The sequence below is a fragment of the Juglans regia genome, chromosome 10 (genome assembly GCF_001411555.2).
Source record: "Juglans regia cultivar Chandler chromosome 10, Walnut 2.0, whole genome shotgun sequence".
Lineage (NCBI taxonomy): Eukaryota > Viridiplantae > Streptophyta > Magnoliopsida > Fagales > Juglandaceae > Juglans > Juglans regia.
The window spans coordinates 24,894,265-24,917,203 of record NC_049910.1 but is presented as its reverse complement, the minus strand read 5'-3'; the positions used below and the strand labels follow the sequence as shown (position 1 = coordinate 24,917,203).

Genomic DNA, 22,939 nt, shown 5'->3' with positions numbered 1-22,939 from the left:
AAAATATTAGCCGGTTCTCCAATGGTTACTCGCGCCGGTTGTACGTAGAAGAACTGTTTAATATTACATGGTTTCATATGACGTGAGCTGTATTAATTATTCAGTGAATGGCTTTGTGATTGGTCTGTCATCTAATTGGCAATGGGGAAGTCTGTCTTTATTTTCTGTACATGTTTGTCCATATATATATATTTCTAAGAAAAATAGTTAGAACTCTTAGCAGCTTTCTAATGGAATATCCTCCGTTTTTTCCAATACTGTACTTAATTATGCCTCTCTGTAATTCTAATAATGTAGTTGTTCATTGAGTCAATCTTGTTCTTGTTTTAATGGTAACAATATCACAACTATTTTGTATGCCGGAAATAATTGGATAAGAAAAATTATATTATCAAGTTGGTATGTAGAGCATACCTAATAAAGTATTTATATGATATAATTTAATTTAGAATATAAATTTTAAGATTTGAATTTTAGAAATTAAATATTATCATTTAAGTGATGTGGATAGTATGCTCTACCTGTTAACTTAAAAGTAAAATAACTAATTGGATAAATATACTGAATTTATAATATTAATTGTTCTTGAATATGGATGAAGAGATTTGGTTTCGTATAACACCATGATTGCAGGATATAACCAAATGATGATTTGTTGAAAGTTGGGCAGATTTAGGGAGTGAAATAAGAATTTTATGTTTTATTTCAGTGTTTAAAATATTATATTTTAATATTATTATTGTGTTGAGATTTAAAAAAATTGAATTGGGATTTGAAAAAGTTGAATTGTTTATTATATTTTGTATGAAGATTTGAAAAATATGTAATGATAAGATGAGATGATATGATAATTTTGTGTCTCATCCCACCCCCTAAACCTACCCTTAAACTTGTTTTATGAACCTCTCTTTTTAGAGATAACTATTGGATAACAGGAGTCGTTTGGATTATCCATCTCATCTTATCATTATAATTTTTTTAAATTCAGCACAATATATTAAATAATATAATTTTTTTAAATTTGAAAATAATAATAACATTAAAAAATAATATTTTAACAATATTTTATTTAATTTTTAATTTTTATATCTAATCTCATCTCATTATCCAAACAACTTCCAAACAGCTACTTGGATAGTAATTTATTTGAGATATTTGGTTACACTTTGAGATTTTCTTTTGTTCCACAAAAATCCTTTTAGCGAATTATTATATGATTCATTCTTGACAACAATAACAAAACTAAATTTTTTTTAGTGAAATATTTAAAGTCGAATAATGCTGTTTTTTATTTTTTGATTTTATCATTTTTAATCATATAAGTTGATTTCACGTATTTTAAATAATTTTTATAAGTAAAATATTTTTATAATATATTAATATATATAATAAAATATGACAAATTAAGTTATGTGGTAGAATCACAAAACTTAAAAATAAAAAACTATATTATGGCAAGCATGTTTTAAAACATAAGGGTCCCACACTCCTAAGTTCTGTTTGTTATGTACAATGATGTTAGGCATCAACGTGGGTCCCATGCCTGCAACAACAAACACCAGTAGAAAGTGTAAAAGGAAAAAACAAAAAAGAAAAAGAAAAAAAAGCCTGGGTCGTCATCGTCGGCCAAAGAGGCAACGACCAATCCCCACCTCCGAAAAAATCCCCAGAATAACACGTGGCATTGACCAAGCCACTATCCCTTGAAACTCTTAGCCACGTGTGAATATGAGAACGCAGGGAGCAGCCGGGCTCGGTGAGAATAGTCACATCCAAGATATCTCTCTCTTTCGAGGATCTTTTCCGGAGGCAGAGCTTTGTTATGGCCGCCTGAGGCCCTGAGCTCTGCTACTTCTTCTTCTTCTCCTCCTCCTCCTCTGTCCCGTTGGATATCTTGAAACATCGGTCATAATAAGGTTAGCTAGGTTTGGAGTCTATTTCCGTTTCTCTTCCGTTATATCTCTCGATGTTTTGCGTTTCATTCTATTTGTTTCTGAACGATTCTTTCGTCTAGGAACACAGATACTAAAGTCTCTTTCTTTTTACTTGATTTCGGGCTTGGGGTGACGTTCTTTTCGTAGGTTTTTATTTTACCTCTAATTATTTACTTCTGAGTTTTGATTGTATTCATTTAGTTCTGAAATATTCTTTTTGTTTTTGCCTTTTGATTTGTGTGAATTTGTGTAACTGTCAGAGTTGGATTAAAGGAAAACTCCCTGATGGAACATCTAAAATCTTGTGCTCAAGATTGCTTCTTGATCACTAGCTTAATTAGTTTTTGAACCTTTTCACTCATCAAAAAGAAGAAAATGATTTCTTGGGCGATTTCTACTAATCCCAGCTTACTGCGCAAAAGCAGAGAAAAAGTATTTCCTTTCAACTGTTGTGAAATGCTTCAGGAGAAGAATTAAGAATTGCTGTTCTTTTATTGTCTTTTCTTTTTTTATGCTGTCTGTTCTGAAAACGGGTACAATTTACAAGTTGCCTTTGAATTTCGGTAACATGGAAATCTTATGCTTTCGGTTATTACTATCCATTGTCTATTGCTAAACAAACTATTTGAGTTCTGGGTTTAAGCTATAACTGTAAGATGTTCCATATCTTTGTGTTTTTGCAGACATTTGTATTCTGATTTAGCGAGCGATTTGTCATAATTTTGGGTCTCTCTGACTTGGATTATTGTGTGTATGGCAGGGCGGGGATTTTGAGGATGGCTAATAACGAAGAGACAGGTAGCCCACGTTGGAGTGCTTCATTCTTCATGCAGACAACGGAAGATGTTGCGAGAGCTGTTGCTGCAGCAGCTGCTGCTGCCACTGGTAATCGTTCCCAACGTCCATCTGCGGTAAATTCATCTAAAGAGGATAACGGCGGTAGCCCAATTCAAAAAATGCAGCGTCAAGTTACTAAAGTGCTAAAAGGATTCTCGCAACCTCCCGAAGTCAAAAGTGCAAGTTACAATCCAGAAATTCTGACTAGCCAAAAGCGTCAATGGGCAAGCTTTCAGTCTCAATACTTGGTATGCTATTTTGAGTTTTTGGTTAGTGGACTGGATGCTCATGCTAGAAATTGGCCTCAACGGAGGAAATACTGAAAGCTCTTTGAGTTTGTTTTATTATATAGATAGTCCATCCTGTCTCTTCCATTCAGTTTTTTTTTTTTTTTTTTAATTTAATTTTATATAATTCTAGGGTAAGGTGATGGTGTGTTTACTGTTTGCGCTCGGAACCTTTTATCACAATGCATTTATTGTAGTGTTTCTATAACATTTATCTTCTTCAAGCGTGCAGGGTCATAAGTCTTTAATGGAACCAACAAGGCTTTTTGAGAGCATGGTAGTTGTAGGGCTTCATCCTAACTGTGATATCCAAGCACTTTATAGGCAATACATTGCCAGGAAGCATAAAGGTTCTGGAAGATTGCGAAGTGCACTAAGTTGTCAGAATCAATCGCGCGTGGAACCTAATCTTGAACCTCAGGTAGGCCTTATTTTTATCAAAATGTTGAATTCATTGGCCTTTGGATGTTTGTTTGAGCATTTGATATGAATATATGATTCTTTGTTTTCTGTTTTCAGGTGTTGTTTGCCTACCCTCCAGAAAAGGAGCTGCCTCTCAAATACAAAGATCTTCTTTCATTTTGCTTCCCTGGAGGCATGGAGGTTGGGTGTATGCTTGATGGGTCCATTATATATATATATATATATATATATATATATATTATATTCACATGACTTCTAGTTATTTGGCTGTTGTGGATTTATAAAATTTAACTAATGTGAAGCTTATTCGGTTGCCAAATCACTGAAACAAGACAAACCCTCAAAGTTTGAAACTCGAGTGAAGTTGATAACTTCCATTTCTCTCCCCTTTAATTTTGGACCCTGTGAATTGAAAAATACCCTGGTGGATTAGGAATAAAACTTCATATCACTAAAGCCTTCAAATACCCTGTTTCTTTCCCTTTTTAATTGGATCGCAACCTCCTATTGTAATTTTTTTTGTACCTTAGTTATCAAAATAAGTCTTTTTGTATCTCAATGGATTTTTAGGACTTTTATGAGCTTTAAATGCTAACGTTTTGAGCCACCCATGTTCGCTGCCTGCTTACCAAGGATGGTCTCTTCAATTATTCATTTCTAAAAGGAGCTATTATCCAATAAAAAAAATCCAAAAATTTAGTGGAAACTTTTCCAATTCTCTTGAGAATTGCAACAAAAGATAAAAAAGTAATGACTGGAAACTCTGGCTAGTTTGCATATGTTTTTAGCTAGAGTTGTGTTTATCTTCATGGATAGCGTGGCCCATTGTGGAATGTCACAAATCCAACAGTGAAGTGCAAGCATAACTGACCCTTGTAGCCAAGTGATACTTCTATCCCTTTAGTGAGGGGAGGACTTTGTCTTGGTAAGGAGGGATGTGGAGAGGAAGTGGTAGCCTATTATCACTCCACATAAAAGCGGAAATGTAACGCCCCAATGGAAGGTCCAAACCATATGGCCTATACTCCAAAAGGACCAGTCAATGATACAATTGGAGTCCTATTGGAACCAGAGCAAGAACTTCTTCATCCTAAGCAATGTGGGATTCCATACACCACTTACCTTTATCCGTATCATATGGGGTATCGCAATCTACCCCCCTTAAATTCCCGACGTCCTCGCGGGTCAGTCCGTTGTAGGTGGCAAGGCTTAAGTTCCACATTTCTGGTTGGAACCAGGCTCTGATACCATTTGTAACACCCTTATGGAAGGCCCAAATCATATGACCTATACTCCAAAAGGACTAGTCAATGATACAATTAGAGCCCCATTAGAACTTTATAAAGAGTAAGAACTTCTCCATCCCAAGCAATGTGGGATCCCATACATCACTTACCCTTATCCATATCATATGGGGTATCACAGAAAAAAACAAAGAAAAGAAAAGGGTGGTTGTAACTCATTGCCAGTAATAAGATATGTGTGCAACAATAATTTAACCAGCACACTTGTGAAGTTTGTGTAGGAATAGAAAATTTTATCACAACTGATACTTTCTACTTTTAAAGAAGTTAAATTTCTGAACTTTTATGTACTTGACTGGCCTGAGAGTCTAGCCCTTCATTTTCTTTCTTCTTTCTTATGCTTTAGTACCCCAAGTAGATTTTTCTATTCCTTTTCCTTTTTTCCTTTTTACCCTAAAGTAGATGTGAGCAAATGTAGGCGTTTCTAAAACTTGGACGTATGTGGTTTCAGGTTCATGCCATTGAGAGAACTCCTTCCATGAGTGAGTTGAATGAAATTTTGGTTGGGCAGGTATTTTGATACATTACTACCCATTTTATCATCAGAAGAGTTTTTTTATCAGCTAGTTTTGGTTATGGTCTTACTTGCACCTGTTAATGTTTTCCATCAATTTTTTTTTTTCTTACCCATCGAAAAGGTGATTTGTGGTTACCAAATTGGGTGCATTGCTTCTCAAAATTGTAGTATTAATAACCTCCAGTATAAATGATGAAAAACTGATCCTCTAGTTCCTTGTTTATGTTGCAGGAACACCTTAAACAAACTGATCTCTCCTTTGTATTCCGGTTACAGGTGAGCTAATGAATGCTATGTCTTGTTGGCCTTGTTTTCTTGCATTAGTATCATTTGGCCTTTCAATAAAAAGAATTCTAAACCTTTGTTACCATGTGAAATCTTCTGTTTGGCCTATTAATTTTTTTTTTTATATTTTTTTTAATCAGTAAATAAGAATTTTATTGAAGATAATAGGCATAATCCAAGTACACGGGACATACACAAGAGCGACACCTAAGCATGATTATCAAGAGAAATGGAGTAATAAACTTCTAAGCTCGACCATAGACTATTATTGATCTTAAAGCTTCTATCATTTCTCTCCCTCCAAAGGCACCACTAAAGACAAATGGGAACCATCCTCCTTACTGCTGCAACTTCCAGATTACCACGTAAGCCTCTCCAATTTGCAAGGAAATCAACTACCCTCCTTGGCATCATCCAAGCCAATCCAACTCTAGTAAAGAAGTCATTCCATAGGGTCGTGGCAACCTCGCAATGAAGAAGTAAATGATCCACCGACTCCTTGCTAGATTTGCACATACAACACCAATCATTATGATAATCCGACTTTTCCTTAGATTATCTATGGCCATCCATACAAAGAAAGTTGGCTTTTGGGGGTGCCTTAGTCCTCCATATGCTCTTCCATGGAAATGGATTTGCATTGTTCACAGTGATAGATTTATAGAAAGAACAGACCATGAACTTCCCTTTCTTCAAGAGGCTGCAAAAAAGCTTGTAAAATAGAGAAGATTGTAAAATTCATTGAATGCTTCAACTTTCCAATTTTGTGCAACTCGAAAGAAAGTGGCATTCCATCGAGGAAAGCCACTAAGTAGTTCCAAGAGATTTGTGATTGTCTTGTGACCTCGCAATTCCAAAAACTCCTAGGCAAGCTTCTTTGAGGGTTCTATCCCCACAACATAGGTCGTGCCAAAATTTGATTCTAGACCCGTCTCCCTCTCCAAACCAAGTATGTCTAGAGAAAAGATCACATCCTCTTCTTATGTGTTTCCAAAGCCCCACCCTATGTGGTCCACTTATAGAAAGAACAGACCATGAACTTCCCTTTCTTCAAGAGGCTGCAAAAAAGCTTGTAAAATAGAGAAGATTGTAAAATTCATTGAATGCTTCAACTTTCCAATTTTGTGCAACTCGAAAGAAAGTGGCATTCCATCGAGGAAAGCCACTAAGTAGTTCCAAGAGATTCGTGATTGTCTTGTGACTTCGCAATTCCAAAAACTCCTAGGCAAGCTTCTTTGAGGGTTCTATCCCCACAACATAGGTCGTGCCAAAATTTGATTCTAGACCCGTCTCCCTCTCCAAACCAAGTATGTCTAGAGAAAAGATCACATCCTCTTCTTATGTGTTTCCAAAGCCCCACCCTATGTGGTCCACTTATCTCATTTAAGCTCCATCCACCCTTAGCACTACCAAAATTTTAGCCAAGTTCTCCACATTAGAAACATTTCCCACCTAAACCATTTTTTTTTTTTATAAGTAAAAATATTATATATATATATATTAAAAAGAGTAACCAAGTACACTGATGTATACAAGAGAACACATTTCCCATAATAGAAAGCCCCTAATAACCCAAAAAGTCCGTGAAAAACAACCCAAAATACACCAAGCCTGACCCTAACCCCTGGTTTCCCGTAGAACTAAAACTTTGCCCAAAAACCCAACCCCAACCCCTTGTTTCCCGTCTTCACAATGCCCTCTCTTTAGACTTCTCTCTAGTTGAGCTACCACCTGTTGTAGTTGATTGTTGAAAAAAGACGTTGTATCTCCTTGCTTTTCTTGAAACTTGATTTGGTTTCAAGCGAGTGGCTTGCCTCGATTGCAATAATTAATTCTTTAAATTGGTCTTCACATCCTCCATGTGAAATTCCCACGAATTGCTGAATCTCGTTAACTTTAGGCAGAATCCAATCGGCTATTGGAGGAAGAGAGACCAAGGGAGCGATAATATCCCTAGACATAGTATCTAGTTGCACTCCCGACTCTAGGCAAGGCACCAACGCCAAATTCATGTTCAAATCCTATACATCCTCAGCCACTCCATTGGTTATCTCTAATGGTATGACATCAAGCCCCTTCACCTCTAGTGACCCTTTATGTGCAACTTCAGCAGATCCATTCACCAATGGTATGACACCATTTTCCTTCAACTCTGACGAGGGAGCCATAGTTTCTTTGGGTACAGAAGTCACCTGAGGCGAATGACATTCTATTACAGATGTCTCTATGCCGAAACTCGACGTAGAACCCACTTCAAATAACCCAGGCTTCTTTTTGATCCGCCATACTCTTCTGGATTTGGTTATAGGAATAGGGCCGAATCCGATTTTGCGTTTTCCTTTATCTGAGTTTAAAGGATTTGAGCCTACTTAGTCTTGTTCTTTACAACCTTGTTGCCTCCAGTTGAAAGCAAGTCTATTTTCGTAGACAAAAAAGCTATCGTTGCCTTCAATTCGACAAGTTGGGTTTCCATCTCCTTAAAAGAATTATGCATCGCGACAAGCTGGTTCTGTGGCGTGATCTGCAAACCACTTACATCATTCCTCTCACTATGAACCCCTGAATCATGACTGGTCTTCAGAGCTGCCGCATATGATCGTCTCGCCATCGTGGATGTACTAGGGTCTTTATGATTCACCTCCAAGTTGATATTCTCATTCTTCTTTAGGTTTTCCTTCTTTGACCCATAGCAAAAAGCATATCCGCTGCTTTGCGTAATTCTGCAGCAAATTTCTCCCAACCCAGACCTTCATACCCTTCAGGAATCGCTACAACACTCTGCCGGCCTCCTCCACCATATTTGGTTACAGTTAAAAACCTACCATGCTTATTGGAGCATCTTTGAGCCATGAATGTTTTGCTGCCTTCGCGCAAGTGTTTTGTGAAGTCCAAATTTTTTCCCGCTTGTAATATTGCTTCCATCGTAGCCGTCAACCATTCTAGACCACTACGACCCATCACTACAAATCTCCACACCCTTTTACTCTCCACAATTTTTAATGACGATCTCCATGATTCTGGCAAAAGCTCAAAAGCTTTCGATTCCACCCAAAAGCGCACTAGTTGATCCATATTGATCAACCCTTCGACTTTAGATGCAGGGGCATCGCACGCGAAATGCATCATTCTGTTGAGTAAAAACAGTGCGAGAAGGTGGTTGGAGTTATCAGGTTGGGAAAAACAGAGCCCAAAGGCGCACCAGGTTGGTAAAAACAAAACCCCTTAACTGAGATAACGGAAACTTACAGTCACCGGAGGATGACTGGCGTCGGAGACCCCACAATGGGGTCGCCGGGTCTGTCGAACACATCTGTAGCAATGGCTAATGCAAAGGCTCAGGTCGTGTGAAGTAATGGAGGAATTAACAGAAAAACAGTAGAATACTCCCAGTCGCCAGCAAAGGACCGACGTCGAATGCCTCACAACGGACTCACCAGAGTCCGTCATCCAAGTCTGTGGCAGAGTTGAAAGTGCACGACGACAGTACGACACCTTCGACAAAGATGAAGTGAAAAAACCAAGTTCGCCGGCAAGGACTGATGCCGGACGGCCCTCAGCGAGAATGCTGGGTCCGCCGGCCTCATCTGTGACGGAGGTGAGATATAACACTCCGATTGATGATGGGTGAGGGGTGGCAGTGGGTTGGTTGATTTAGGGTTTCTTGCTTCACTGTTCACCCAAGGGAATCGCAAGGTGTACGGAGAGAATCGCAAGGTTGATTTTGCCTAATTAATTTTACTCGAACCAAACTTATTCCTAAACCATTTCTGACTCTGATAAGTTTACTTGTAACCCAAAACCGGCTTCAAAGCATAGCAGAAGAGCCCTTAATCGAGACATTCTGTCTTCAATAATTTGTTTGCCTTTAACAAAGGCATTTTGGGGCTTTGATATGATCTTTTCCATCATCACACTCAATCTATTTGCCAAGACTTTGGAGAGTATTATGTACATCCCACTTTTACCTGATAGGGTGATAATCTTTTAGCTCAACCACACCTGATTTCTTAGGAATGAGAGTAATGAGGGTTGCATTGAGGCTTTTTTCGAACCTTTCATATTCAGAGATCCATCCCCGTAACATTATCCTTGATCACCTCCCAGCAAGTTTGACAAAAGGCCATAATGAACACCCATAGGAGCCTGGAGCTTTGTCACCTGCCATGTTCTTTACCACTTTTTCGTATCTCTGTCTCTTCAAAAGGCCTCTCAAGCCCTTCAACTTCTTGATCAAGAGATTCGAATGCAAGACCATCAAGCCTCTCGGTTCCGTGAAAACTGTCCAGACAATAAATGCTCATAATAATCAACAGTGTGCTGCATGATCATCGGAAGGTTTGAAGTTGCCACTCCATCTACCATCATTGTCTCAATGACATTGTTCCTTCTATGCAAGTTCACCATGTGGTGAAAAAATTTGGTATACTTATCAACCATAGAGCCCTTTACTTTATAGTTCTTTTTATTGAGATGACTTTCTTGCTATTTTAGATCAGAAGGTTGATCTTCATGCAGGGGCTGTGTTTTCTATTTCATGGTCTAGAACTCTACCTTGGAACATTTTTTTTGACTACCTTAGGGCCCCGTTTGGATAGTGAAAGTATTTCATCTCCTCTCATCTCATCTCATCATTACAACTTTCCCAAATTCTTACACAAAATATAATAAACAATTCAACTTTTTCAATTCCCAAAACAATAATAATATTAAAAAAATAATATTTTATTTAACTTTCAACTTTCATCTCAACTCACTATCCAAATGGCACCTTAGTGTTTTCATTTGTATAGTGTAGTAATCAAGTTGGGTTCCTTGATTATACAACTACCCACCAAGTTATTTTTGAGTCTAGCTTATGAAGCTGAGTACCTTAGTTTCTTTATTCAAACCATAGCCATTGGAACATCTTCCTGTACTGCACTCATGCAGAATCCCAATTAAGTGCAGAACCCTGTCCTTTCATGGTTTTCCTCACCTACTCTTTATTAGTGCTTAAACTTGCAAAAATCTTTGTTGTTTTGATTTATAGTGAACTTTGTTAGTTCTACTCTATAATCAACCTAAAAACTTGGCTAGTATTGTAAATAGTATCTCAGAATCACCCTATTTATAAGTTTTTTTTATTTATGAATTGATTAATTTTATCTAAGAAATGATCTATCTATTAGTACTGAATGAATATGAGTTCTGAAACATATGTAAAGGTTCTAAAGGAGCAACAGCTCATTTCAGAGAAAGGATGTTATCATGGAGGAGCATTAAATTTAAATTATAGAATAATGATAGGTCTCATTTGTTTTTATGCTAATATCTTGTTTGCTCAAATAAAAGGACGAATGCTGCAATCCTTACAGGATTTGACATTCGGACACAGATTTTCTTACTGTAACAAACTGCTATGCTCATGGAGCTTGAGTATCTGTACATCTTTTGAAAACTTTAATCTTATTATTACCAAGGGAATATGTTTATTAACTCATGTCATTAAGTGTGCTAACTTTTTGGTTTTTATTAGCTCTGACCGATACATTTAATGAATACTCTTCTTTTTTGTTTTCTCTCTGGTACGTACATACCTATTCAAATATTTTTTCATAGGTTGCTGATGATTCAACAATGTACGGATGCTGTGTGCTGGTTGAAGAACTAGTCCAAAAACCCTCCGGATTACTTTCCATGATTTCAGATAAACAACCTTCTGGTCCTTCTTTGAGCCGTCATATTTTGACCACACGGAGATGTTATTGTATTCTCTCGAGGTTTCCCTTTTTCCAATTGCATTTTGGTGTATTGAATAGGTATGTTGGTATTTATATTTGAGTGACTTACTTTCGGTTTTTTTACAAGTAAAATAAAATTTTACTGAAACAAAGAAACAGTCGTTGCCTTTTTGGTTTTTCTTTTTTATAAGTAAATCAAGATCTTATTAATAACGCAAAAGACGTTGCCTAATTAAAAATAAGAAAAGAAACAAAATATCATGGAAGCATAGAAGCTACCCAAAGTAACAAAATATTGAAAAAGAAAGCTTTAAACTCCTCTATCTTCCGCTTTCGATCCTCTGAAGTTTTATCATTGCTGTCCTTCCAAATATACCGCACTAGATAAATAGGGACCAGCTTCCACACTTGCAATTTGTTGGCTGCTATATAACCCCTCCAATTGGCAGAGAGATCTACATCCTTCTGGCATAACCCAAGTCAATCCAACTTGACTAAATGATTATTCCACAAAGTATTGGCAATCCCACAATGGAGGAAGGTGGTCAACAGATTCTCCACCTTTTCTGCACATACAACACCATTCTGTCACAATGATACGACGTTTACTTAGGTTGGCATGGTGAGAATCTTCCCTAAGAAGACTATCCAGGACAAAAAGCTGCTCTTAGAGGTGCCATACTCTGCCATATATTCCTCCAAGGGAAAGGGTTACACGTTGAGGTATAAGGACCTTATAAAAAAATTGGACAGTGAACTTTATTTTCTTGGTAGGGGCCCAAGAAATTTTATTTGCACCTCCAAGACTTCGTCTAGAAGAGTATAAGAGATTTAAGAACTCTGTAAAGGCATCAACCTCCCAAAAGGTGGGAGTTATCATACTAGCAAAGGGTAATGGGCATTAGAATGTTGGACTGCAAGAAGAATTGTGTATATGCATGTATGCATATGTTGAATTTAATAATAGATCTTTGACGTGCGTGTTATATATCTAAGTTCTTGTATGTGAATCGATAGAAAGAAAAGCCTGATTAGCATATGTTGCTTTAGGCAGTTCACAATGGGTTTCTTAATTGAGGTGGAATTACATATGATCTTTGATATCAAGGGGCTTTAAATTGTACAAGTTTCAACGGAGGCCATACCCTAGTACACAATTCGCATACCAACAAACTCTACTCTAAGAGGATGGAAAGGGATAATAAAAAAATAAAAATAAAATTCTGAACTTAAAGCATCTATAAGTTGAAGCTTTGTATTTACCATTAATGGCAAAATGAAACATTTTATCTTTCATGCCATTCCATCTTTACATCTGTTGTTATTCTCCTGTAGCATATTGACAGAAGAAAGGTTAGAACGGTTAACACAAGGTATTCTTCTAAATTTGGAGTCCCCTGAGGATTGTTGGAAGACAGAAGAAAGATTGGAAGAAAATGTAGGTACAGATTCAGATGGTGTATCACTGAATCATAGAGCTGAAGAGAACACGATGGACAGAACGCCTGAAATTTCCAAATTAAGTATAGGAGAGTGTAAAAGTGAAGAAGTTACAGCTAATGGCAGTCATGAAGAGCATCAAATGCTTGATGGGGATTTTTGCCTGTTGAAGAAAGGTATCAATGATAACGTCTTCAATTCTCTGGATCCTGATTCTGAGACAGTGACGGCCAAAAGAGAATCTAGTGATGCAAATTGTGAAGATTGTGCTATGAATGCTAATGATTGCTTGGTAAACAAGGAAGTGGTAGAAAGGCGTCCACCACATGCTGTTCTGCCACTCTTGCGGTATTGTCAGTATGAAAGCTCCGAATCTTCCTCCAGGTATATATCTTATTCACTGTATTATGTGAGAGGGACAATAGCACGTTCCGGAAACATGTTTGCTTTCCTCTGTTTTGTGGACTGAGTGTATAAAAAACTTATATTTTCTACTGGGACCTGCAGAAGTCTATAATCTTTTATATATCTTTTACCTTAATGCGTGTACTTAATTACAATCTGTAGTGGCTGAAGGTATTTTGTATATAGAGAGGAATGAAGGTAGAAATACTCTGATGATTAGTTATCTGATTTCTAAAAAATATAGGTAAAAAAACACTATATTTGTTAAAAGTTACAAAAAATGGAGTAAAAACATTTTCATGTGTCGAAGGCTTTTTTTCTTATATGGAGACAGAAATGTCGAACGTAATAATATTTGATTGTTAGTGGTGTCATTAGAACGCACTCTTGTATTGTAAGCTTGTCATGAATACCATATATATTGTTTTATGCAGTTTTCAGGGTTCTCCTAGTGAAGAGAGAAATTTTAGAAGTGATGTTGATGATACGGAGACAGAAGAGGTGTCATTCTCTGGCCAGGAAGCTCCCAGTGACGTCATTGATATTCTTGAATGGGCTAAGGTTCAATCGAGTCATATTTTAGACATGCCTATTTACATGTTTTAAAGCTGTCTGCCTCATAATTTGTACCCTTGATCTCCGATTGACAATTGAATTTCCCAGGTAAACAACAATGGGTCACTACAGATTATTTGTGAATATTATCGGTTACAATGCCCTGGCAAGGGTTCAACACTTAGGTTTCATCCGTTGGAGCACCTGCACCCTCTGGAGTTTTATAGACCAGATGAAATAGTTTTACATTTTCCTGGCTCAACTATTGATTTGAGATCACGCAGCATGAGTCTCGGGTTTGCTGAGGTAGATTCTGATGGTAACTTTGTAGGATCAGATCAATTAACCTAACTGTTCCATTTGTGGTGGATTATAAATTACTCTCCACTTGCCCCCAAAGGGTCAATGACATCTTATTGTTGGTTATCAGGCACACAGTGCACTCTTGGCAGAGGAAGCAACTGCATTATCCGTATGGGCTGTTGCATGCATATGTGGCTCCTTACGCCTTGAGAATGTAAGTTGATACCTAGTTTGTATCCAGCTTCGTATTTGATTAATAATGTTCCCAAATTAATAGCTCTTCATTTGCTGTTTATTCATTTTATGAATTGATTTATGTGATGTTTGCTGGACTCTCTTTTGTGTTGTCAGCAGCTTTTGGCTATTAGTAACTCCCTACTCATCTTTTAAGAATAACTTACCTTTGGATTTCTTCATTTCTAAAGAGGATGTATATATATCTTTGTGTGTAGAGAATTACATTCATATGGGTAATAAGTAAAAGCTTATATGAATAATCAAGCATTAAAGCCTCGTGCACAAATTTTGGTCTCAGTTCCAATGTCACCACATCTGATGGTATCCTCTGTTTATAACATAAATTTGTTCTGATCAGGGCAACTGTGTGGTTTCTTCCACCATCTTACGTTGCATCTATTGTAATTTGAATGTATACAGTACTTAGTTGCTTGTCTGAGATGCTTGCATAACGGCTGAAACATGGTTGATTGATTCTCTTTCTACTTTGCAGGTATTAACATTGTTTGCGGGAGCCCTACTGGAGAGGCAGATTGTGGTGGTTTGTTCCAATCTGGTATGTAATTTGTCTCATGTCAAGTTTATGATGGTCTGAGGAAGATGCATATTTCATTGCCCAACCCTTGAACTTCTATTCGAATCATTTATATTTTTTTATGTACAGGGAATCCTATCTGCTTCTGTCTTGTCCATTATCCCTCTCATCCGTCCCTACCAGTGGCAAAGCCTGCTAATGCCGGTATAGAATGTTGCTCTGGCCTTTGAAATTTTAGTGAACTGTTATTTTTAGCGTTAGTCTGAACTATTCTTTGTGTATTAATCACGTGCATAAACATCCAGGTTTTACCAAATGACATGCTGGACTTTTTGGATGCACCTGTCCCTTACATTGTGAGTGTAAATGAACTATGATTTTAATGTTTCTTTCGACAATTATCTTCTCAGAATAAAATAAGAAATGGGGGCCTATAGACTATAAATGGATTAGACATTTCCATTTTACAATTGCATAATGTTGGAGAATTTCAGGGTTCTTATGATGGAGACGATTCAGATGAATTTGTGGCTTCCAGCCCTGGACATCTTCATTATTTTCCTACTTTGTGCCGTTTCATCCATCTTGTTCATCACTAAAAGTTCTTTTCCTATGAAGGTTGGTGTGAAGAACAAAACCAATGAAGTACAGTCGAAGTTGACTAATGCCATTCTGGTTGATGTTAACAAGAACCAGGTTTGTACTTTTTTTTCCAGATATTTTATTTGCATACCTGTCTTGGACATGATAAATAGAATGGTTGACTGATGTATTATCCTAGTTTGCTTGCCCTCATTCACTTTTATTACCTTAAAAAAATATGGTCATTAATTGTAGCTATTTTAGAAGTTATTGTTAACATATTTCCCTTGATAGATGCTGTAATACCGTAAATTGAATTGAGTATAAGAAGGTGGTGAATGGGATCCCAAATTGCTTGGAGAAAGAAGTTGTTGTCCTTTATAATGATTTCAAAGAGCTTCAATCATAACCTTGACTAATCCTTTTAGAGTATTGGCCCAAATGTGGCTTGGGCTTTCCTTGGGTTATTACAAATGGTATTAGAGCAAAACCAGAAGAAGTGTGGGACTTGAGCCATGCCAACTATGGCCTGGCGAGGATCTCAAGGATTTAAGGGGGCAAGAGTGTAATACTGCGGATTGGATTGTGTATATAGGAAGGTGGTGAATGGGATCTCGCATTACTTGAGAGGGCAAAGTTCTTGCCCTTTATAACGATTTCAAGGAGCTCCAATCGTAACCTTGGCTTTTGTAGTGTAGGCCCAAATGGGGCTTTGTCCGTCCTTGGATTCTTACAGAAGCTATTGCTAAAAAAAGATTTTAGGTTTTAAATAATTCTTCCTTAGATGGTTCAGCCGGGAGATAGCAATTTGGTTATGATATTCCATATCAAAGTTTTGCATTTAGGAGATTTTGTTGTAATCCATGATAAACATTGGTTAGGAAACCCTAGGTGCTGGTTCAAGTGGTAAGAGTCTTGTTCTTAGTTTTGTGCTCCCTCCAAGTTTAAGGTTTGGACCCTTGGGTGTAGACAATTTTTAGGGACCACATCCCATCATGAAAAGTGGATGTTTACCTGATCCGTGACATGGCGATGCATTACATGGGTTTAGGGTTTAACCAGGTAAAAGCATGTTGCTTTTGCACAGTTTCCAAGATTCCTCTTCATAAAAAAAAGCATTGGATAAGACTTGGAAAGCATTCTTATGGGTCTCGCGGGGTTGAGGCTCATGGATAGACTTAGGCCTCGTTTGGTTATATAGATGAGATTTGGTGGGATGAGAAATCTGTGAATAGTAGTAAGATAGTTCGTGAATAGTAGTGAAATGATTTGAGTTAAAATGTTTTATGGGGTTTTGGGAAAGGGGAGAGAAAAAGTTGAATAAAAATATTATAAAGTTAAAATATTGTTAGAATATAATTTTTTAACATTATCTTTGTTTTGAGATTTGAAAAAAGTTGAATTGTTTTTTGTGTTTTATTTAGAAGTTTGGAAAAGTTATAATGATTAGGTAAAATGAATCGTTGTGGGAGCAGGAGCACGGGCGACTAAAAATGAAGATATAGCTCGAATAGAGGGGCGATAGGCCCAACAAACAAACCTTCTGATTAGATGAAAAAATTGAAATTTTGAATTTGAAAAGTGTTTATGTTTGAATGGTGTTTGGATGTTAAGATGAGATGAGATGGGTTGAAACCATCTGTGAAACCAAACGAAGCCTTAAGAAAAATGATTTGCATAGTTTCCAAGATTCCTCGTCATAAAAAAAGCATTGAATTAAGACTTGGAAGCATTCTTCTGGTTCTCGCAAGGTTGAGGCCCATGGATTTGATATCTATGGCATGGATAGATTTAAAAACAATGATTTGTGCAAGCCCAAAGCTTGCAATCCCTTTGAAAAAAAGGGGTCAAATCTGAAACAAAATCCACTTTTTATGGTGGGTCCCACTTTTTGTTTTCCAAAGAGCTTGCAAACCCTGGGCTTGTATCTAGCATTACTTGAGATTTGATTGTCAAATGGTTTGATGGGTGGGCAGTGTTGATAAAAGCGCACTTAGGTGCGAAGGACAGAGTGCTTTGCTTACCAAAAGCGAAGCATTTTTACAAAAGAACGCTTTAAGTGTTCTTTTTTGGGCCTTTTGTGTGAGCATAAAGAGCAGAAAAGTGCATTTTTGTATATTTTGATTCAACCATGTACCATGTACTTTTCTTTTAATTTATCAAAAAAGAAATTATGATTTTTTTTGAGTGGCTATCAAGTATCATGTGTATGTGAAGTAAATCACAAGATAATTATATAAAATTTTTATGTTCATGTAAAGCTTGGCCACCCACGTGGGTGCCCTAGTTTTGGCCACTAAATGGTGGCCGTTCCATTTTTTTTTTCAGTTTAAATAAAAAATCAGTTTTGATTTGTAATTATGTTTTAGAAGAACAAACTTAATTATTTTAAAAAGTCAAAACTGACACACGACAATCTATGAAGCTACTAAGCATTTTCAATTAACTTTGACGGACGGCAAAATTAAGAAAGGGCGTCTCTTTAATTATCTCATACCACATGGGGTTATTTCTTAAAAGAATTACAGGATCTTAAACCTAAGTCTCCCATTGCATAAGGGTTTTGACCAAAACTTCCTAAATTTATGTAATTAGGTGACTACTTGATTTTCATGTTGCATTGCTCTAATAAATAGAGTTAATAGGCTAAATATATTTCCATCTTGCTTTTTAAACCCTTTTTATTGTATTTTTTTGTTATTATCCTTTAATTTTAAAATATGCACTTTACTTTAATTAGGCGTGCACTTGTGCTTCACTTTGTGCCTAGTCTCTAGACAGCACTTGCGCTAAGAGCACCTAGCTCTTTCACCAACACCGTGGGTGAGTACCCATGAATGCTTATGCAAGGCTCTATAATCTTGGCCATCAAATGTAAAGCCCCATGTCAAGCTTAAGTGCATGCTTTTCTTTTGCATCATTTAATTTGTATACCACTTTTGATGATGTTCTTTTGCTACTTATGAAGCTGTTTTGTATGATTTCGTTTTGTGACATTTTGTAAATTTTAATATTTATTTGGACCCATAGATTAAACTTTGTAGCCAAGTTACCCGTCATAAAAAAACTTTGTGGCTGACCTTATTAAATACTTATTTATTGCATGTGCATTAGGTGAAGTCATCGTCAATACCTCAACTGCCACAACAAAAGGAGTTACTTTCATCCTTAAGTCCTTATCACGCAAAGCTTGTTGGAGAAAGTTATTTGGGGAAGAAACGGCCAGTGTATGAATGTACAGATGTGCAGGTATGCTCTTCTTCCCGATCTGTTGTCACCATTATCCTTCCCTTGCAGCCTCCGCCATCTTGGTCAAATAGGAAGCCCTTGTTCATAATCTTCTATAGTGGTTTCCTCTGTTTGTATTAGATAGCACATATTGTCAGAACCTAGCATTGCTGAATTGTATTGTGTTGATTTTTTTAACCTTATATTATAATTCTTAAGAAAGATTGGATCAGTAGTAGCTTTTTTTTCTAATCTTTCCTTAAGAATTTGAGGCACTGGAAGTCTAGTTATGTAGTACCTTTTTTTTAAAGCAACTTACTAAGCCATAAAGCCTTAAAACTGAATGTAACAATTGGATACATCATAAAACCCAGGAGAAACCAAAGGGCATACATTTTTCCTAAAAGAACTTCGAATATCTCATGTGATAAACGTTTATTTCATTCTTCATTAGGTCAATATCTCCTCTGGTAATTCTAGCTTGGGGGACTTCTACATTGTCAAAAGCAATTAGTTTTGAAGTCTTGGTAGCCCACACATACTGTGTCTAGGTTGTGCACCAGTCCTACATCTTGTAGCCAGCAAGGGGAGCTGCTCTTTGGATATATGCATCTTGGTGGACCAAACCTTCTTAGTGTCCTTCAGTGTGGTCTGCAAAGTTCACTTTCATAATGTATCTTATAGTAGGTGCATAAAAAGTGGCTTACAAGAAAGACTTATCATTACAGCATATAACTGAAAATCTTTTGTAAGAAAATTTGAACATTTATTTTGAAAGGGCATGATCATACTTCTTACCTGGTTTCCAAAAGTTACAAAATCCACACTTCGTTAGCAACCTAAAGAAAGCATTCATAGTCATCACCATTTACTTCTACTTTTACACCTTTTTATACACTTGACATATGTTGGAGTCCTATACTACATTTAGGGTCAAATTTGATTTCTTTGTTTGACAGTTGTGTCTTCTTAAAAGAATAAAACTCTTTTTCATGGATGGTCATATTACACATTTAAGTTGACTTGTTTCTCAAACCTCACAGAATGCTTGCCAGTGGTCTTTGTCATTACTCCATTCTCCATTGACTATTCTTCTAGGAAATAATCTCTGGTTTTGAGTGTGAAACTTAGGCTTTAGTGCCTTTTTCTTTAGATTGGCTTCTTATCTTCATTGACAATCTCTGTTTGGTGGGAACAATTATTAAGCCTGGGCAAACAATTAATACCACCAAGGAAGGAAGTGATTTTTTTCTTGTCAAATATCAATGATGTTCGATTTGTCATGTTCTTTCCTCTCCGAGATTGTCTTTGTAATGATGTGGCAACTATAATTACAGAGCTATGTTCACTGCTGTTTTCTTGTATTTGAATGCAGGTTGAAGCAGCCAAGGGTTTCCTAGTGGTGCTAAGGTCTTACTTGGACCGTCTTTGCTCGAAGCTCCGTTCACACACAATTACAAATGTACAGTCAAATGATGATAAGGTTTGTATTTAGTCCCAATTGGAATGTTAGGAGATCTTGATTTGAATTATTTCTAATAGTTGGGTGGCATCTAGTAAACATCTATTCTTTTGTTTCTGTTATAGTCCCTATATTATTGGAAGAAACAATCTACACCATGAAATTGTGACGATTATTACCTCTTAAGAAACACTGACCATGTTCTCTTAAAAGGGAATCAGGCATTTAAGTGGTACATACAAGTGGTACAAAAATAAACGGGATAAGAATTCCAAATTTATGCAGTAGTATGCTGTAAAAGTCAGCACAGGGATTGGAACACTGATCCGTGCCCCCGTTCTTGAAGCAAGTTCATGCTTTCTATCTTTCAACTTGATACCATTGCTTGGATGCATTTGAAAGCCTTGAGATTATTAACAAATAACAGAAGAAAAATCCTGCAATTCATTAAATATCTTTATCCTTCATGGAACTTCCAGCAACTGATAGGCATATTTGATGCCTTGGGGAGCCATTGAGAGGTGACTAAAATACTAAACTTGGGGATTACCTGATGGGGCAAAGCAAGTTCCGGCCAGGCCGGATAAGATTTCTTTTCTCAGGGAACTGCACATTTGTGTTGGTATTCAGGGAAATTGAGAAATAAGTATATGGGTGCATTTACTACATCTTTGTGCCAGAACAGTTGAGGACTTTTGGAACAATGATCGGAAGAAGGGGTGGAGATGCATTAATCCTACCACTAACAAAGCATACGTATGGCCTGATGTATGATAAAAGCATAATTTTTCTCAATGATGGCCTTTTTATCTCATCCATGTATGAATGAGATCAAAGTTAATTAAATTTTTTGCTATACATATTAAATGAGCAGTCCCTAAACATATTGGATGGCGAGTGATGGACAATTGCAAGAGTGCAAACATAGATGCCCAATTGTGTGATGATTTCACCTGTGATTTTGAATAGCAAATAGTCACTTGATAAAATTGACTTGTTTTGGCAAAGCTATAAAAGCATATTGCTGGAGATCTGACACAACTTCCTTATACTTTCATCATAGGTATCATTGCTTTTGAAGGAGAGTTTCATTGATTCATTCTCTAGCCGTGATCGACCATTTATGAAGGTGTGTTTCATTTTCATCCAAAAATGTTTACACTAGTTTGTTGAAGCCAATTTTAATGCTCACAGACTATTTGAGGAATTAGCTTGCTAACAGAATTAATCAGAGATATTCTTTTTTTATCTTTGCCACCGCTTGAGCATCATAGTATTTATTTTTTCTGCATATGAATGTGTCGAAGGAAAAAGGTAGGCTATTCTCTAAGAAAGAGCCAATGGCATTTAAGATGAATGAGATTTCCACCCCCCTAAAAGAATGAGATGGTAAGTTTAGTCATGGGTTCTAGTTGCATGCACGAGTTATTTGCTAATTAAGAGAAGATCTTAAAGACTTATTGACCACGTCTTTTCCACCTAGGGCCCAAGCATCAGTTTACAACCATGATATTGGTTTATCTTTATTCATGAATTAGTTTTGAAGGTCATTATGGGGAAAAAAACACGACGTTTAAGCCAAATTACTTGACTCGGGTTGAACTGTAGACAATCACTATTTTGCATTACCTTTTTGCACCTTATTCTAATCCTCTCTTAATGTTCTATACAATGGAAAGTACTAAGAAATCATATTAACTTGTTTATTCCACCTTCTGTTATCATACCGAGCAGCATTTTGTGGACACGCAACTCTTCTCTGTACATACAGATCTTGTTCTCTCTTTATTCCAGAAAGAATAGTGCTTCCATGCAAGATTGGCCTGAAGTTTGTATGGTGTCATTCTACATTGAACGCAAGTTCAATTTGTGTAATTATTCAATCATAAAATTACATAATTTTCCAAATATCGTATGAGCAAAATTTTCCTGGCTTTGAATGCGGCTGTAATTTATTCTTCATATTTCATCTCCAGTCCTCTCTTCTTCAATGTATACTGAATATGTAAAGTCCTGATTCGGGATTATTATGCCACGATAGCTTAGCCTTTGAAGACAGAAGTTAGAACTGCGGGTATAGGAAGAAAGGTGTTCTGCATCCCATCTGAGTTGTCAATACCACCATTACATTTTATCTACAGCAATTCATTGCACTTTTCTGATACTTCTCCATCACAACAATAGTCGAGACTTAGAAATGCAACACTGTTTAACCATTCGAATTACAAGATTATCTCTCCATATTTAACCAGCTTACTCTATGGACGTGATCAGGCAGTGCAAACCAGTAATGACAACTGCCTTTTGGGATATAGAAACTGATGTTGAGTTCAGATTTTAGCATCAACTCTAGTTTTGAGAATTTCTTTGTATGAACTTAATAGAAGGGCACCAGGTAAGGTTGAAGATTGACATTAGCCAAATGGATCATTGCATTGAATGTGATTGAAAGTAGAATAGAAATCTAAAAAATGTCGTCTGTCTATGTATGGAACCTTTGAAATGAAATATGGTGTATGCAGGACTGCAACTGGTACAAGTTGCATACTGAACTTGTACAAGTTGCAGAATATATAAATGCAAGTTCCGGTACAAGTTCCTTGGCAAACACCATACTGAATGGACTGCAACTGGTCTCCCTGGACACTGTAAATTTTTGTGTCAGTTCTTTTAGTGTCGTGGACCACCATTACCCCATTTTGCATGGAGTAAACTAATTTGCTTGACCTTGTTAAAACCGTGCTCTCTTTAGTCTTTGCAACTAGCAAAGATGAAGGGGCTCGGCTTTAGATTGTAAGAAAAGTCAAGGGAATTCGGCCCCATGACTTATCTTCTGACCGGATGTTCTTATGATTAATGGAAGAGCCGAAGCGCACACCCCATGA

At 36.8% G+C, this 22,939-nt stretch overlaps 1 protein-coding gene across 1 annotated transcript; it reads left to right on the top strand.

The window, feature by feature from the left end:
* The first annotated feature begins 1,753 nt into the window (after positions 1–1,753).
* On the top strand, positions 1,754–22,218 carry LOC109006890. The gene is made up of 19 exons (XM_018986314.2): positions 1,754–1,916; positions 2,695–3,019; positions 3,291–3,479; positions 3,578–3,661; positions 5,237–5,296; positions 5,534–5,578; positions 11,186–11,385; positions 12,643–13,131; positions 13,587–13,713; positions 13,816–14,013; positions 14,138–14,224; positions 14,741–14,803; positions 14,912–14,986; positions 15,088–15,138; positions 15,401–15,478; positions 18,479–18,613; positions 19,968–20,075; positions 21,118–21,183; positions 21,789–22,218. The coding sequence occupies exons 2-19, from the start codon at positions 2,711–2,713 to the stop codon at positions 21,855–21,857; spliced, it is 2,433 nt and encodes an 810-aa protein (XP_018841859.1). The 5' UTR covers positions 1,754–1,916; positions 2,695–2,710; the 3' UTR covers positions 21,858–22,218.
* The last annotated feature ends 721 nt before the right edge of the window (positions 22,219–22,939 follow it).

Coding starts and splice junctions, on each gene's coding strand:
- LOC109006890 (XM_018986314.2), top strand. CDS start 2,711: ATGGCTAATAACGAAGAGACAGGTAGCCCACGTTGGAGTGCTTCATTC. Junction 3,662..5,236: donor GCTTCCCTGGAGGCATGGAG/GTTGGGTGTATG, acceptor ATGTGGTTTCAG/GTTCATGCCATTGAGAGAAC. Junction 15,139..15,400: donor ATGCACCTGTCCCTTACATT/GTGAGTGTAAAT, acceptor TTTCCTATGAAG/GTTGGTGTGAAGAACAAAAC.